The 16,566-nt window shown below is 42.9% G+C and overlaps 1 protein-coding gene across 5 annotated transcripts in view; it reads left to right on the top strand.

Moving 5' to 3' along the window:
* Positions 1-16,566, top strand: part of NDUFAF7 (NADH:ubiquinone oxidoreductase complex assembly factor 7) — a 483,664-nt gene that overhangs the window by 296 nt on the left and 466,802 nt on the right. For 4 of the 5 annotated variants that reach the window (XM_077486562.1, XM_077486563.1, XM_077486560.1 and 1 more), the window contains one exon: positions 95-186. In XM_077486562.1, the coding sequence (XP_077342688.1) occupies positions 126-186 (61 nt within the window). In that variant the 5' untranslated portion in view covers positions 95-125. Of the gene's footprint in view, positions 1-88; positions 187-16,566 lie in introns of those variants that run through there. The other variant, XM_077486565.1, reaches the window with a different exon arrangement.

Genomic DNA, 16,566 nt, shown 5'->3' with positions numbered 1-16,566 from the left:
TATATACTTAGTCTCTTACAGGACCTATTAAGAAAAGAGTCACGTGTTGCACAGCGTGCGTTTCTGAGTTGAACTTCCGTTTTTTTTCCTCTAGATTAGTGTGGTGGATCTCTAGCTTCGAGCCAATGATGAATGGTTTTGTCAGACTCAAATATTTTGGAAGGACTGTAACGCATGTGCGTTCGGGTAAGCAATAAAACAGGGTTTGGTTGCTTCTTTCTCGTTACGTCTTTCGTTATTTATTTATTTTTTTATAATCCACACGAGGTACAATGCTTATAGTGAATGAATTGAGAAATGTAAGTTTAAAAAAAAAAAAAAAAAAATCTACATGCTGCAGCAGTCCTCCTCCAGCTCTAAGCCCAAGAACTGAGCGATCAAATGACTGCTGACCGCTCAGGTCTCAGTCTGCTCGGAGCAGAGAATGGTGGGTTAATATGTGCAGCGGGATGTCATAAGTACTCATCAAAAGTGCCAACTATGCCTGCTCTGTCCACCCCCTTTGCTCCATTCGTAAAAGCTGTGCTACTCTTCTAAGGCTTCATGTACACCAGCTCCTAAACTTGATTTTAGGAGCTTTTGGTTTTTGTTGCCAAAGCTTGTAAACTCAACTCCATAAAAGCCTATGCAGTCAATTATCACAATTCACTAAGCGTTAAAGAACGGGCAATATTACTGTAATGCACATTCATTAATAAAAAGTGTTAAACTAACGGCTAATAAAATTAGGTAAACTAGCGCTTGTGGTAAATCAGTTTTGAATGTGCAATTCACTAAGAATTCTGCGTTATATGATGAAATGCGGTACTTGTTTGATAACTAGCAAGCTTTTTTTCATGTGATTTACCGCACTGAGCTGGTTGCTAAGGAGTGGGCCTGGAAGCCAGCCGCCGTGCCCTAAACAGACAGCTGAATGTAAAAAAAAAAACTGTGTTTCCCCCACACCAAATGTATATCAGGCCCTTCGGGTCTGATATGGATTTAAGGAGAACCCCACATCAACATTTCTTTTAAAAAATGGCGTGGGGTCCCCACCAAAGATCCATACCAGACAGTTGCGGTGTGTCAGTCTGACCACCGCAACACCGATCGTGGTAAAGAGTCTCTGACGGGACTCTTTACCGCTTGATCACGGCTGATCACAGTGTAAACAGGAAGAGCTGCTGATCAGCTTTTCCTCACTTGCATCTGTCAGACACAAGTAGAGGAGAGCCGATCGACCTGTGGCAGGGTGGGGGGGTCTGCAGCCCCCACCCCAGGATGCCCACACTGGACCACCAGGGATGCCACCCTGGTCCACCAGGGATGCCAATCAGTGGCCACAATGAATGCCAATCAGTGCCCACAATGGGCATCACTGATTTGCAGGCATTATTGTTTGGCACTGGCATCCATCCGTACTTTCAGTTAGTGTAAATCACTGCCAACTATCCATGCCGCCTATCAGTGCCCATCCGTGCCATCTATCAGCCCATCTGTGCCACCTTTCAGTGCCACCTATCTGCCCATCAGTGCCACCTCATTGGTGCCCGTTGGTGCAGCCCCATCACAGTGCCCATCAGTGAAGGAGAAAACTTAATTAACCACATGCCGACCGCCTCATGCAGATATACTGCGGGAGAAGGGAAGGTACAGGCAAACTAACGTACCTGTATGTTGCCCTTTAAGAGGTGGCCTGCAGGCACGCCCACAGCAAGCTCCGTGAGACGATCGCAGGGATACCCACAATCGCCTCATGAGGAGGAAGAACGGGGAGATGCTAATGTAAATAAGCATCTCCCCATTCTGCCTAGTGACAGTGTCACTGATCTCTGCTTCCTTTGATCAGGAGCAGAAATCAGTGACGTGTGACACGTAGCTATGCCCCCCACAGTTAGAATCACTCCCCAGGACATACTTAACCCCTACACTGCCCCCAGTGGTTAACCCCCTCACTGCAGTGTCATTTACACAAGAGTCCATGCATTTGTATAGTACTGATTGCTGTATAAATGACAATGGTCCCAAAAATGTCCTATGTGTCCGCCATAATGTCGGCGTCACAATAAAAATTGCTCATCGCTGCCATTACTAGTAAAATATATATATATATCTTATTGCGATATTTTTGGTAAAAAAAAAAAAAAATGTAGAAGAATAGGTATCGGCCTAAAATGAGGGAAAAAATGTTTTTTTTTAAATATATTTTTGAGGGATGTTTATTATAGCAAAATGTAAAAAATAATGCGTTTTTCTTTTTTTTCTAAATTGCCAAATTTGTTTGGGAGCCACGTCTCATGACCACGCAATTGTCAGTTAAAGTGATGCATTGCCGAATTGCAAAAAGTGCTCTGGTCTTTGGCCGGTAAAATGGTCCAGGGCTTAAGTGGTTAAATGCAAAGTTTTGTAACGGAAACAAAAAAAAATATTTTTTTCAAAATTTTCTGTCTTTTTTTTTTATTTTTTATTTTTTTAGATTTGTTTAGCAGAAACTAAAAATCCCAGAGGTGATCAAATACCACCAAAAGAAAGCTGTATTTGTGGGAACAAAATGCTAAAAATCTAATTTGTGAAAGCTGAAAATTGGTCTGGGCAGGAAGGTGTATAAACTAGGGGTGCGCCGAATGGGGTTTTTTGGTGCTGAAACCCATACCGAAAATGAAAAATACACTAGGCCGAAAACCGATACCGAAACAGCACCGAAACCAAAAATGGCTATATATATATATATATATATATATATATATATATATATATATATATATGATTTATATAAAATTGTCTTATATTATTATGCATTATAGTATTTATATTCAACTGAATCATTCATTGCTCTTATATTCACCGACCAACACAGCTCCTCTCTGTAACTAAATGGGTTGTATAGCCTGCCATTAGGATAAACTAGGCAAAATTGTTACTGTTAGAAAAGTTTTAAATGTTTATTGTGTGACTATTAGAAAAACAATATTCCTGAGACTGATTTTTAAAATGACTTCTGAGCACGTTGTTGTATTAACTTGCTGTATTGGTTTGTCTTGACTAACTCCATAGTAAGTTGTAGGATTACTAGGTTTAACTATATATGATAGCATAAAATTGTAAAGGAAACTGAATAGCCAAAATAAAGTACCGGTCTGTACCATACACACTATGTTTCCTCGGCCAATAGAAGCATAAAGGTGGTATTCTTGTAGGGTATGAGAGGGGGGGAGACACATTCTTTTGTGAGACTCTTACTGCAGCTTTTGAGATGAAGGGGGAGGGGGGGGGACTAGGCAAAATTGTTACACAATACACAGAACTTTAATCCCGCCCCAGGGGGGCGGGCCCCGTGCTATCAACTTTCCACTGCTCCTAGCAGCTTCAGTACATCAACAAGCAGTATAATGTAGAAAAAAGGAGGGGTGGGTGCTGTGTCGATCGGTGAATTACAGAGAAAAGGATTTTACGGTGAGTACAAAAAATCCTATTTTCTCTTATATTCACCGACCGACACAGCTCCTCTCTGTAACTAAATGGGACATCCCCAAGCAGTGCCAAACGAGGGGTGGGAAAAACAGCATAAAAACTTCATCCACCATGGCAAGTGGGAACTAGTGAAACTAAACCCACAAAAAAAAACAGTAGAGTGTTGAAAAACCACTATCTAACCGGGTATCCTCAACAGGAGTGATCCCCAAGACCGCAAAATTGCGGAAGTAATGCAACAGTGCATTAACCAAAACAGTACTGTGTTTTTATCGAAAAATCTGGAAAAAATTCAATTGCAACTAAGCGGCCGCCTGCAAAACTTTGCGGCCAAAACAGGCATCAGCCGATGCACTGATGTCTACCTCGTAGAACTTGGTAAACGTATGGACAGATGACCAGGTCGCCGCCTTACACACCTGAGCGACAGACGCTTGGAATCGGAAGGCCCAAGACGTTCCGATTGCTGTTGTAGAGTGGGCCGTGACTGGAAAGGGAGGCACCTGCCCCTTCAAGGTGTAGGCTTGGACTGCAATCTGTCTGATCCACCTGGAAATGGTGGCCGACAAGACCGCCATGCCCTTCTTAGGACGAGCCACCGAAACAAACAGTGAGTCTGACTTCCGAAATCCAGAGCATGAAGGACCACCTCATTGGGGTGCTTTGGCTTAGGACACAATGATGGCAATACAACGTCCTCATTGATATGAAAGGCCAAGACCACCTTAGGTAGAAAGGACGGTTGCAGACGCAACACCACCTTATCCCTGTGGATGACCAGATAAGGCGACTTGAAGGACAAGGCTGCCAGTTCCGAAACCCTCCTGGCCGATGTGATGGCCACCAGAAAGACCACCTTCTGTGAAAGGGTCAGCAGAGGAATCTTTTACAAAGTGAGTGAGGGCTTTTAGGTCCAATATTGGACATATCCCTTCCTTCTTGGGAACCACAAACAGATTTGAGTAGAACCCCTGGAAGCGCTCCTATTCCGAAATCGGTATAATCACCTCTTGATTCAGCAAGTCCCTCACCGCCCCTAACAGGGCCTCCCGGCAAACTGGGGACACGGGTATGCTGGAGGGAAAGAACCTGTTTGGTGGCCAAGAGAGAAACTATCTTGTAGCCTGTGGAAATCAGATCTCAGACCCATTGGTCTGATAACCGAGAGGTCCAATGGGCAGCAGCAATCCCGGCTATTCAATGGGCCAGGTTCCATTCCAGACCCCTTCAGAGGGAAATTCTGTCAAACTGGTCCTATCAGGATCCTCTGGAGAAACGGTTTAGGATCTCGTCAAAGACAAAAAGGGCTCTTTGATGGTGGAGAGACCAAGAAAACCTCTCAAGGGGTCTGGTGTGGACTTTTCCCATGGACAAGCGTCTGACAACAGACGCAAGTGCCTGGGGCTGGGGGGCCCACCTGGATGGTCAAACGTCTCAGGGGGTCTGGTCCAAGCAGGAAGCCCAAAGATCGTCCAACTGGAGGGAGTTGAAGGCGATCTTTCTGGGTTTAGTGGCTTTTCAGCAGTTTTTGAGAGATCACCATGTCCAGGTGTTGTCAGACAACACAACAGCGGTTACTTACATAATGAAACTGGGGAAGCAGGAGCCTGATGGAGTTGGCCAATTTGTTGTTAGCCTGGGCAGAGTGGAACACGGACTCGCTAACGGCGGTGCATCTGAAGGGCTCTCAGAACTTGTTTGCGGATCTTCTAAGCAGACGGAAATTGTTAGAGGCAGAATGGAGCCTGAATCAGGAGGTGTTCCTGATGATTTCCGAGGCCTGGGGGGTTCCACAGATGGACCTTTTTGCTAGCCAGCAGAACTCAAAGGTGGACAGCTTCTTTTCTCTGCACCGAGGAGATGCAGCAGTAGGGCTGGATGCGTTTGCTCACCCCTGGCACTACTAGCTGTGCTACGCCTTCCCCCCCCCCCTTTCCTCTAATTCCACTAGTTCTGAGGAAATTCAGAGAAGAAAGGACGGACTTAATACTAGTCACTCCTTTTTGGCCAAAAAAGACCTTGGTTCACAGGACTTCGAAACCTAGCCTTGAAGCCTCCATGGAGGTTACCACCCAGAAAAGATCTGTTATCCCAGGGGACAGTAAATCATCCAGAGGTGGAACTTCTACAGCTAACCGCCTGGTTTCTAAGGAGGACCTCTTAAAAGTGAAAGGGCTCTCAGATAAAGTAGTAAAGACCCTGCTATCTAGCAGGAAAACAGTCACCCAGGCAATTTACATGAAGAAGTTCAACTCCTGGTGTAGTTCCAGAGAGCTCAAGGTCAAGAGCACGGTGTCAGTCTTGGAGTTTCTCCATGAAGGAATGGAGAAGGGTCTAGTAGCCAGCACCCTGAAGACTCAGGTGGCAGCCTTATCAGTTTTCTTTGAAAAGACTTTATCGAGAGACTTTAATTTTTAGGGCTCTCGCTCAAAGTAGACCGGTAGCCCTCAAAGACTTTCCCAGTTGGAATTTGTCAACAGTTTTGCAGGGTCTCTCGGGAGCACCTTTTTTGAACCCTTACAAGAAGCCTCTTTACAGAAGGTAGTTTTGAAAACAATCTTTTTAGTGGCCATCACCTCGGCCAGGAGGATCAGCGAGCTGCAAGCCTTAGCTATTACGGAACCCTTTCTTAGAGTCTATCCGGACAGAGTAGTGCTGAGGACGGATCCAGCATTCCTACCGAAAGTATCCTCCGCTTTTCATCGATCGCAGGAGATAGTGTTACCTACATTCTCTGCAACCCCAGCTAATACAGGAGAGGAAGTTTTCCACACATTGGATGTGAGAAGATGCTTACTGCAGTTTCTGAAGATGACTAAAGACTTTAGAAGATCAAACGCCCTTTTTGTGATATTTTCAGGATCACGCAAGGGGGAGAAAGCTTCTAAAAGTACGCTGGGTAGGTGGCTTAAGCTGCCTATAGCAGAAGCTTATGAAGAAAAAGGAGAAATTCCTCCCTCGGGTATTGCCGCGCACTCTACTAGATCCAAGGCAGTTTCCTGGGCTGAAAGGGCCGGTGCAACGCCTGAACAAATCTGCAAGGCTGCCACTTGGTCCAGTTATTCAACATTTCTCCAGCACTACCGGTTAGATCTACTGTCTGCGGCAGATCAGGCCTTCGTCAGGAAGGTACTGCAGGCAGTAGTCCCACCCTAGGGTAAGTTTCTCGGTTATCCTCTCCGGGGTTGTCCTGAAAGGCGATTTGAGAAAAACTGAGTTAGACTTACCGGTGACGGTATTTCTAAGAGCCTTTCAGGACAACCGTTACTTCACTCCCTAGGTTATGCTTAGTAAATGTATTAAGTTCTACCATGGTGTTGTGCTTTCTGTGCTTTGTTTTGCAGTGTCAGAAGGCCACAATAACTGAAGCCATGGGGGAAGAGGAGGTGTTTTTAAAGTGGGCATGTGTTTCCTGAGAAGGTGGAGCTACACTCTCTCCAGGGTTGTCCTGAAAGACTCTTAGAAATACCGTCACCGGTAAGTCTAACTCAGTTTTTTTTTCCCCAAGGTGAATGGGTAGGGGTACGATGTACCCCTTACTCATTCACATAGGGTGGGGGGCCGGGATCTGGGGGCCCCCTTATTAAAGGGGGCTCCCGGATTCCGATAAGCCCCCCCCCTGCCCGCAGACCCCGACAAGCAGCGGCCAGGGTTGCCGGGAAGAGGCCCTTGTCCTCATCAACATGGGGACAAGGTGCTTTGGGGTGGGGGTGCCGCAGGGCGCCCCCCTTCCCCAAAGCACCAACCTCCCCATGTCGAGGACACGTGGCCTGGTACGGTCCGGGGGTATGGGGCGCTCGATTGTCCCCACCCCTTTCCTGACCGGCCAGGATTCGTGCTCGGATAAGGGTCTGGTATGGACCTTGGGGGGGCCCACACCGTTTTTTCGGCGTAGGGGGGGGTTACCCTTAAAATCCATACCAGACCTAAGGGCCTGGTATGCTCCTGGAGGGGGAACCCATGCCGGTTGTTTGTTTTTTTTTATTTTATTTATTTTTATTTGGTGTGGAGTTCCCCCTTGAGCGCTCATTCTCTAATTGGCCACGGCCAAAGTTGCCTGACCTGGGGCGACTTAAAGTCGTGTTGTAAGTCGGCCCAAGTCATGTTGACAAGTCTTGTCCAAGTTGTCTACAAAAGTCGCGTTGGAAGTCGTGTTGCCCCTGTGTGAACCGGTTCTTAGTCTTTAAATGGTTAAACTGAGAACTCCTACACACAGTTGAATTCATTCAGAAGTGTAAACATTGTATCTCTTTGCCCTTTTCTTGGCAGACTGCCCAGAGAGGAGGAAAGTCGCTTCACTAAGACTCAGGCAACTTGCATTGACTTCTATTACAGAAGTCATTTGCAAGTTGCGCTGTAGTTATTATCTGCCGATGCCGATTAATTAAAAAACGGCAAATATCGGTCGACCTCTATTCTCAATGGAGATGATTCAAATCTCTACTCCAAGTCGTCTGAAGCCAAATGCCTGAAGCTCAAATAAGTTCTGGACCGTTTTTTGTTGCTCGAATCGGGCAGATTTGGGGATTTTTCTTCTTTTTACATTGGTGACCTATTGCCCTGCACAAAATCGCGGTAAAAACCACTGCAAAATTGCTGCTTGAAAACGCTATGCTCAGGTGTGAATGGGCCTTGGTGAACAAAATCTCTAATCCCAATAACAGACTGTAGAAATATACTGTATATGCTTTTAGAGGTTGAATTTGGTACATATAAGACTCAGAGATCAAATTTTTTATTCAAAGAAATGTAAAAAAAAAAAAAAAGACCTAAATCGCTATTTTGAAGATTTTCAAACAGGATTGTAATAAAATATTATGCATGACAGACCCCCCTGTCAGGCATGTAGCTTGGTCAGATTTTTGTTTTAAGAATGTTTGTTCGGTTTTCTAATCATTGGTGGGGTCAAATCAACGTTCATTTTCAACCACAGTGATGGGAAAATTTGAAGGAGCAGAATGGGAAACATTTCTCGATCAAATCTATTTTTGGACAGTATGTGTTTTTTGTTCAGAAATGAACTACATTTTAAAAACTGAATTTTAAAAGCAAGTGACATTGTCTAATGACATTCATCTGTTCATCAAACAGTTTTGCACAGAGCAGGCCTGATTCTCTTCTTCTGGGGTCCCCCACTGGCGCTTTTGACTCCTCCTGCCCTCAGAGTGCCCCTATAGCAAAGTAAAAGAATCACTTTAACCACTTCAGCCCCGGAAGAATTTAACCCCTTCCTAACCAGAGCACTTTTTGAGATTCGGCACTGCGTCTCTTTAGCTGACAATTGCAACGAGGCTCCCAAACAAAACATCTTTTTTTTTTTCCCCACAAATAGATATTTGATCACCCCTGCATCTTTTATTTTTTGCGCTATAAACAAAAAAAGAGCAACAATTTTGAGAAAAAAATCATTATTTTTCACATTTTATATAATAAAAATAAATATATTAAACTTTTTTTTTTTTTTTTTTCCCCCTCAGTTTAGGCCGATACGTATTCTTCGACATATTTTTGGTTAAAAAATCCCAATAAGTGATTATTTGGTTTGCGCAAAAGTTATAGCGTGTACAAAATAGGGGATAGTTTTATGTCATTTTTATTAATTTTTTACTAGTAATGGTGGCGATCAGTGTGACACGTTGCTGATCTCTGATCCCGATCACATGAGCAGAGATCAGGGACACTGTCACTAGGCAGAATGGGAGATGCTTGTTTACATTAGCATCTCCCCGTTCTTCCTCTCAGTGAGGCGATCGCGGGTATCCCTGCAGCGATCGAGACCGTGAGACACTCCTCACCTAAGTTCCCGTGGGCACGCGTCCGATGGCCGCCTTTTTAAAGGGCGACGTATAGGCGAGTGATTCTCCCTGTACGAGCCCTTCTGCTGACGTGTATCGGCGTGAGGCGGTCGGCAAGTGGTTAAATCGCTTCCTTCTGCCCAGGCCTACATGTCCCATGAGGCATTGCTCCTCAAATATTCACAAGTTCTCAGGCACTTATTGACATGTATGGCTTGTGTACTAAGCTGTGTGTGTGCTGTACTGTATTTTCTGATATGTAAACAAATAATGCATTCTGTAAGCAGACCAACTAATCGTCTGACCAACTAATCGATTACAATTGAATATGTCTAGTAGTTTCAGCCCTAGACATACTGTAATAGATTTCTATGGGTAAGCACAGGTAACCTGCATGAAAATCATGGGTATACTGTGCTGTGGCCAAACTTCAGCGGGGTAGGGTGAAAGCACTTGGGCTGAAACAACTAGAGTTATAAAAATAGTTGTCACCTATTTTCATAATTGGTTGGTCAGCCGATTAGTTGGCCTGCATACAGAATGCATTATTTGTTTACATATTAGGAAATACAGAGCAGCACACATACAACTCAGTAAACCATCCATACATGTCAGTAAGTGCCAGAGAGCTTGTGAATGTGTGAGGAACAATGCTTTATGGAACAAGTAGTCCTGGGCAGGAGAAGAATGTGATTTAAAGTGGTTCTAAAGGCAGAACTTTAGAACTGGTTACTTTAAGATGCCAGTAATCCAGAAAGTGATGTAATGACTAGAGGTCGACCGATATATCGGCCGGCCGATATTTGCCGTTTTTTAAATAATCGGCATCGGCCGATTTGAGCTGATAAAAAGCCGATTTAGAACTACAGCGGGACTTTTCTATTACAGAAGTCATTTCAGTCAGTGTGAGTTGCCTGAGTCGTCATAGAAACCCTTTCCTCCACTCTGGGCAGGCTGCCAAGAAAAGAACAAAATGATACAATGTTTACACTTGAATGAATGAAGTCATCTCTGTGTGTAGAAGTTCTCAGTTTAACCATTTAAAGACTAAATCTTTTCTGACACTTGTTGCTTACAAGTAAAAATCCTGTATTTTCTGCCAGAAAATCACTTAGACCCCCCCAAAAATTATATATAGTTTTTTAGCAGAGATCCTAGGGAATAAAATAGCGGTTGTTGCAATATTTTATGTCACACGGCATTTGCACAGAGGTCTTTCAAATGCATTTTTTTTTTAGGAAAAAAATACACTATTTAAAAAATAAAAATAAAATAAAAACAGTAAAGTTAGCCCATTATTTTTTTTTCGTACAAAAGTTTTGACTACCTGTTTTTATTTAATATATAGGTTTTTTTTTTTTTTTTTTTTTTTTTATCTAAATCATACATACAAGTAAACTGATTGGAGGTTTGTTTTGTTTAATAAATGTTTAAATGTAAGAAATTTTCTGTATCACTTATGAAGGCTGCTTTCACACTGGAGCGGGGAGGCGTTGATGGTAAAACGCAAGTTTTAGCGGCTCTTTACCATAATTTTAGCGGTGCTATTTGGCTGCTAGTGGGGCACATATAACCCAGCTAGCGGCCAAGGAAGAGGTTAAATGCGCCCATGAAGCACTGCTGCCAAATCGCATTGCATGCGCTTCGGCAGTGGTGCCCATTCATATCAATGGGCAGGAGTGGTGGAGGAGCGGTATACACCACTCCAAACGTGCTGCTTGCAGGACTTTTTTTTTAAGATCCTGCCAGCGCATCGCCTCAGTGTGAAAGTTTCACACAGACTGCAGGGGAGCCATTTTACAGGCGCTATTTTTAGACCAAAAGCGCCTGAAAAACGCCCCAGTGGGAAAGGTGTGTTAGATCAAGGGGGATTAAAAAATAAAATAAAAAAGGAAAAAAATAAATAAATAAAATAAAATCGGCCTAACCTATCGGCCCAAAAAAAATCGGCATCATATATCGGCTATCGGCCGCCATGATTTCTAAATATCGGCATCGGCATCGGCCAGAGAAAAACCCATATCGGTCGACCTCTAGTAATGACTTCACTTCTGGGTTACTAGATCCGAGACACGAACGAAGCATCGGGTCTTCGGCCAGCTGGCGGATGTTTTTTGAACCTGGAGAAAATGCAAGCAGAGTGCGATTATCTGCAGTTTTTGTATCCTAAAGCGCTAATTTTAGTTTTTTAACCCCTATGATGACAGGTGATACAAAAAGCCTGCTGTGGCTACTAAATATCTTAGGCCTCTTTCACACTTGGGCAGGAGCGGCGGTAAAATGGCACCTGCAAAACGACCCAGTGTGAAAATGGTCTTAGTGTGAACAGGCACAGGGAGCTTGTATAAAACTACCTGCCTATGACAAGTGAGTCTGTCCTGTATAATATTATATTAGGCCCCTTTCACACATGCAGACCGTTCAGGTCCGCCTATCCGTTTTTTCAGGCGCATCTGAACGGTCACTCCATACAGCTCTATGGAGCGTCAGATGTCAGCAGTGACATGCTCGCTGACATCCGATTTGCCCCAATCCACTCAGCAAAATCGAGATGGGTGGATGTCCTATTTTCCATTTGTTTGGCGGATTGGATCAGATGAAAACGGACAGGTGGTCCATAATCCTCTGATTGCCCACCAACCCCCCCCCCCCCCCCCCCATTGGGGAGAGCGGACACTGACAGGTCCGTCCCTGCACATAGTGCAGAAACGGATTTGTCATCCACCGGTTAAGCGGGGATCAACGGAGTGATCCCCGCTGAGGAAGCAGAGTAATGAAAACGGACAGCCCCGTTTGAAAGGGGCATTACAGTTTTGTCTGAAAATCTGCAAAACAGTGTGTTGGGTATTATTTAATTTTCTTTTTCATTACATTAAAATTTTAATCTGAGTCTGACATGTACCAGATTCGACCTGTAAAAGTTACTATACGGTTGTGCTCAAAAGTTTGCATACCCTGGCAGAAATGATGACATTTTGGCATTGATATTGAAAGTATAACTAATAATGCCAAAAACTGTCTCTTATTTAAAGTGGTTGTAAACTCTGCACTACTTGTACCTACAGGCAAGCCTATAATAATGCTTAACTGTAGGTACTGTGAATATCTCCTAAACTTTCACAGTGTGGCTTTTTAAATTGAGATTAGTGTCTGTGTTCTCATGTGGATGCACAGAGCAGGCTAGATATTGAGCCAACGGGAGCAGAAAAGAACTGTCCAAAAGACCTGCATAACAAGACAATGGAAATTTATAACGATGTAAACGGATATAAAAAGATATCCCAAGCCTTGAATATACCAGTCAGTACTGTTCAATCGCTTATCAAGAAGTAAAACATTTGGGGCTCTCTTAATACCAAGCCAAGGTCAGGTAGACCAAGAAAGATTACAGCCACAACTGCCAGAAAAATAGTTTAGGATACAAAGAAAAACCCCACAGGTTAAGTCAGGAGAAATATAGGCTTCTCTGGAAAAAGACCATGTGGTTGTTTTTAAGGGGCACAATATGTTAATACTTCAACAAAAATTTGCTGCACGGGTCGAGGTGCTAGAAAGAAGCCTTTACGGCACCAATGCCATTAAAAAAAAGCTTTGTTACAATATGCTTGACACGCCTCACTAGCCTTTTTTTGTGGCATTGGCGTAGTAAAGGCTTCTTTCTGGCAACTCAAACATACATAGTGTTCCAGTCATAAAGGTTCTTGATTATGCACTTCATATGGTAACAATGCTTTGTTCGCCTCACTCAATTGCTCTCCTGCTTTGTCTTATGCACTACTGCTGGAACCGGTAATGGCTTGTCATTTATTGAACAGGCGTCTTTTGCTGTTGTCATTATCAGGAAGCCCACCCTAAGCAATTAATGCAGCCATTGATTGAGTGAGCGCACAGAGAAAGAAAGTGGCAGCAAACAGGCCAGGAAAATCAGAAGCACAAAAGTTGAAAACAGTATTTTTCTACAAGAAAAAAAATGACAATTGTTTGTTACAAAGCGCTATAGAAAAATAAATGTTATTTGGTTAAAGTGGAAGTAAATCTGAACTTTAGGAACTAGACAAAATCTACCTTTGCAGTGCAGTTCTATCCTCTTACCCCATGCCACTACAGGACATAGCTGTGCCATATGGTTCAGAGGATAAAGTCTGGCGAAGGCTGCAGTTAGGGGTGCATCGCATGGAAATGTTGGTGTCGAAACCGAAAGATAGCCTAGGCCAAAACCGATACCGAATTATTTTTTTTTTTTTTAATAATAAAATGTATTTGATATATAAAATTTGTGTTTTATTCATATTGGACTTTTTAATTATCATGAATCTTAATCGATACAAAAATAGTACAATCCAGTATTTAAGTACTTTAATAAAAACTACCCCCCCCCATAAATTGGACACAGAAAATAGAAAATAAAATACTATAAGTTACTTTATTTAATTTTGTAATAGTGCATATGCTGCACATTGCACAATAATTAATAATAAAAAAAAAAAAAAAAAAACAGGCATAATATAAAATGCCAAAGACTAGCTTCTGTTTGAGTAGACGTACGGTATTTGCACTGTTTATATTGTTCAAAAATTGAAGAACCATAAAACAAGACAGAGCGCGCACAGGCTGTTATACACATCAAACTAATAAGCCATCAGGTCAGTTGTATCAAAGCTTGTTGTCAAAGCAAAACATTAGCTTCCAATCCATGATATATCATCATTCACGTCACATAATGGGAGTGGGACAACTGGAAAATCCAAAAACAGGCTAAGGTGTTTTCAATGACTTGCCTTTTCTTTATTGCCAGAGCTCCGTGGAGAGGCAAGTCCTAAAACACATTAGCCTGTTGGGTTTTACAGTTGTCCTAGGCTATAGGTGATGTGATATGATGTCTTGTGGACTGGAAGCTTACTTTGATGACAAGGTTGATAGAGTACACCTGTTGGTTTGTTGTATATTACTTAAGTTACCATATTGACAAAGAGAGGTCTTCCTTAATATAATGCACTAGGCCGACGCGCCCTCTGTCTTGTTTTATTTCAGATAGTGTATCCACTGACTTCCCTAGTCATAAGAGGGCATCAAGGCATGTCCAGTGAAGCCAGCAGGGTAAAATGTAGGAAACCATCTGGAGCCCACTTCCAAGCACCAGAGATTGTGTAGTTGATTTACTAAAATTGGAGAGACTGAAAAATTTAGCGCAGCTGAGTACATTAGGCTAGTCGATGAGCTTCAAAGTTCTTTAGCTTGTTCAAAGCTTTGACAAAAAAAACTGGAAGCCTAACTTTCTACGCAGAGCTGCACTAGATTTTGCACTCTCCAGTTTTAGTAAATCAATCAGTCTGTGTGTTTTCTTATACAGTTTCATATCCCTTTAATGGCACTGTGCAAAACAAATGTTATAAAATGAAAGGACAACTAACCATAGCAGAAATATGGCGGAAGGCTGTTATTCTGTTTCACAATTTTTTTGTAAATAATATTATATAACATATATTTTTATTTTATCTTCAACTTGAATGAGAACTAATTTCCCTAAGTTTTCTCTCCCTAAGGTGTCGGTGGCTGCATGTTCGATAAAACTGTATGTATATGTAGCTGCGGGTTACATATATTGTATACCGCACTGTGTTCCGGGTATGGGTGGAGACTTCCCGGAACACAGACTAATCTACAGCAGTGGCGCTCAGCCAATCACAGCAAGCAATGTAGATTAGTCTGTGTTTCTGAAAGTCTCCGCCCATACCCAGAACACAGTGCGGTATACTGTATGTATGTAGCCAGCCACAGATGCAGAACAGATATACAGTTTTGCACATGCAGCGGACTGACAGCTTAGGGAGAGACATAGTTTGGCCTAACAACAAACTATGTATGTACAGTAGTTCAAAAGCTGGAGTTCTCTCTTAAAGTGCAAAAAAAAAAAAAAACTGTAGAAGAACTACAATGAACAACCAATGGCACAACTCTCGGGCGGCACAGTGGTCTAGTGGTTAGCACTCTCGCCTAGTAAAAAAAAGGGTCGCTGGTTCGAATCCCAACCACCACACTACCTGCCTGGAGTTTGCATGGGATTCCTGTGCCTGCATGGGATTCCTCTGGGTAGTCCGGTTTCCTCCCACGCTCCAAAGACATGCAGCTAGGCTAATTGGCTGCTGTCCAAAATTGGCCTTAGTATATGAATAGAGACCTTGGATTGTAGGCTCCTTGAGGATGGGGACTAATGTGAGTGTACAATGTACAGGGATAGGGACAATTGTAGACTCTCACTCAGGTTCAACTGGTTGGACTGGTGTCTTTATTCAACCTTACTAACTATGTAACTAGAACATACTATGTTCTAATTGTGTCCTATAGCACAGTCCAATATACTAGGGCTGCAACTAACGATTATTTTCATCGATTAGTTGGCCGATTATTGTTTCGATTAATCGGTTAATACCCTTAAAAAGAAAAGTGGGTCAAATTGACATTCATTTTCAACCACAGTGACGGGAAAATTTTGAAATAATAGAAAACTTCTTCGTAAAAGGAATTTTCAGACAGTGTAGGTGGTTTTCGTTCAGATGTATTCATTTTAGTGTTGAAAATGTTTGTTTTTATTTTAATTGTACATTTCAAGAGAAAACAAGAAAACAGTAAACATCATGAGTTAAATGCAAGCAAAGAACAGTAGCAGAAATACATTTACAGGGGGCGGGCTAAGGACTATCGGCCACAGCCGGTCCCTGTTGGCAAGCTTGGAGAATTGAAAAAAATAGCCTATGCTCTGATCCGCCAGATCATACTAGTGAGAGATACTCATGGGTTACTACATGAGACGATGTTGAAACAATAGCATAAGGGAGACAGAAAGAGGGAGAAGAGAGGAAAGAGGAGAGAAGAACAAAACAAAAAGGGACAAAGTGGTAGAGGGGAGAGTGGAACAGCAAGAAGGGAGTAGAGTGGAGGGAAGGGGAGAAGGGGAAGGGATACGGACAAGGGGGTAGGGTAAGAGAGAGCCCATAGCGTCCCTATACGTTTGAAATTTTGTTCATCAAATTGTCAGAGGAGGAGAAGCGGAGCCAGATCGACCATTGCGTTATAAATTTGGCGTAGGTGTCATTGTCCAGCGCCAGCATCTCCTCCATTCTCATGGTGTCATTCATAATTGATACCCACCGTGACAACGGGGGAGTATTCTGCGTCTTCCAATAAGCAGGTATCAGTTGCCTAGCAGAGGACATAAAAAAACGGAGTAATCTTTGTCTCTGTGATTTAATAGACCCGGGCAGTATAGAGAGTAATGCAATTTTCGGAGAGATAGGAACCGGTCTATCAGCTAAAAGATTGT

This window comes from Lithobates pipiens, unplaced genomic scaffold (genome assembly GCF_037356315.1).
Source record: "Lithobates pipiens isolate NorthernLeopardFrog02 unplaced genomic scaffold, aLitPip1_a1.2 Scaffold_18, whole genome shotgun sequence".
Classification (NCBI taxonomy): domain Eukaryota; kingdom Metazoa; phylum Chordata; class Amphibia; order Anura; family Ranidae; genus Lithobates; species Lithobates pipiens.
This window is presented reverse-complemented; position numbering and strand designations above follow the sequence as displayed.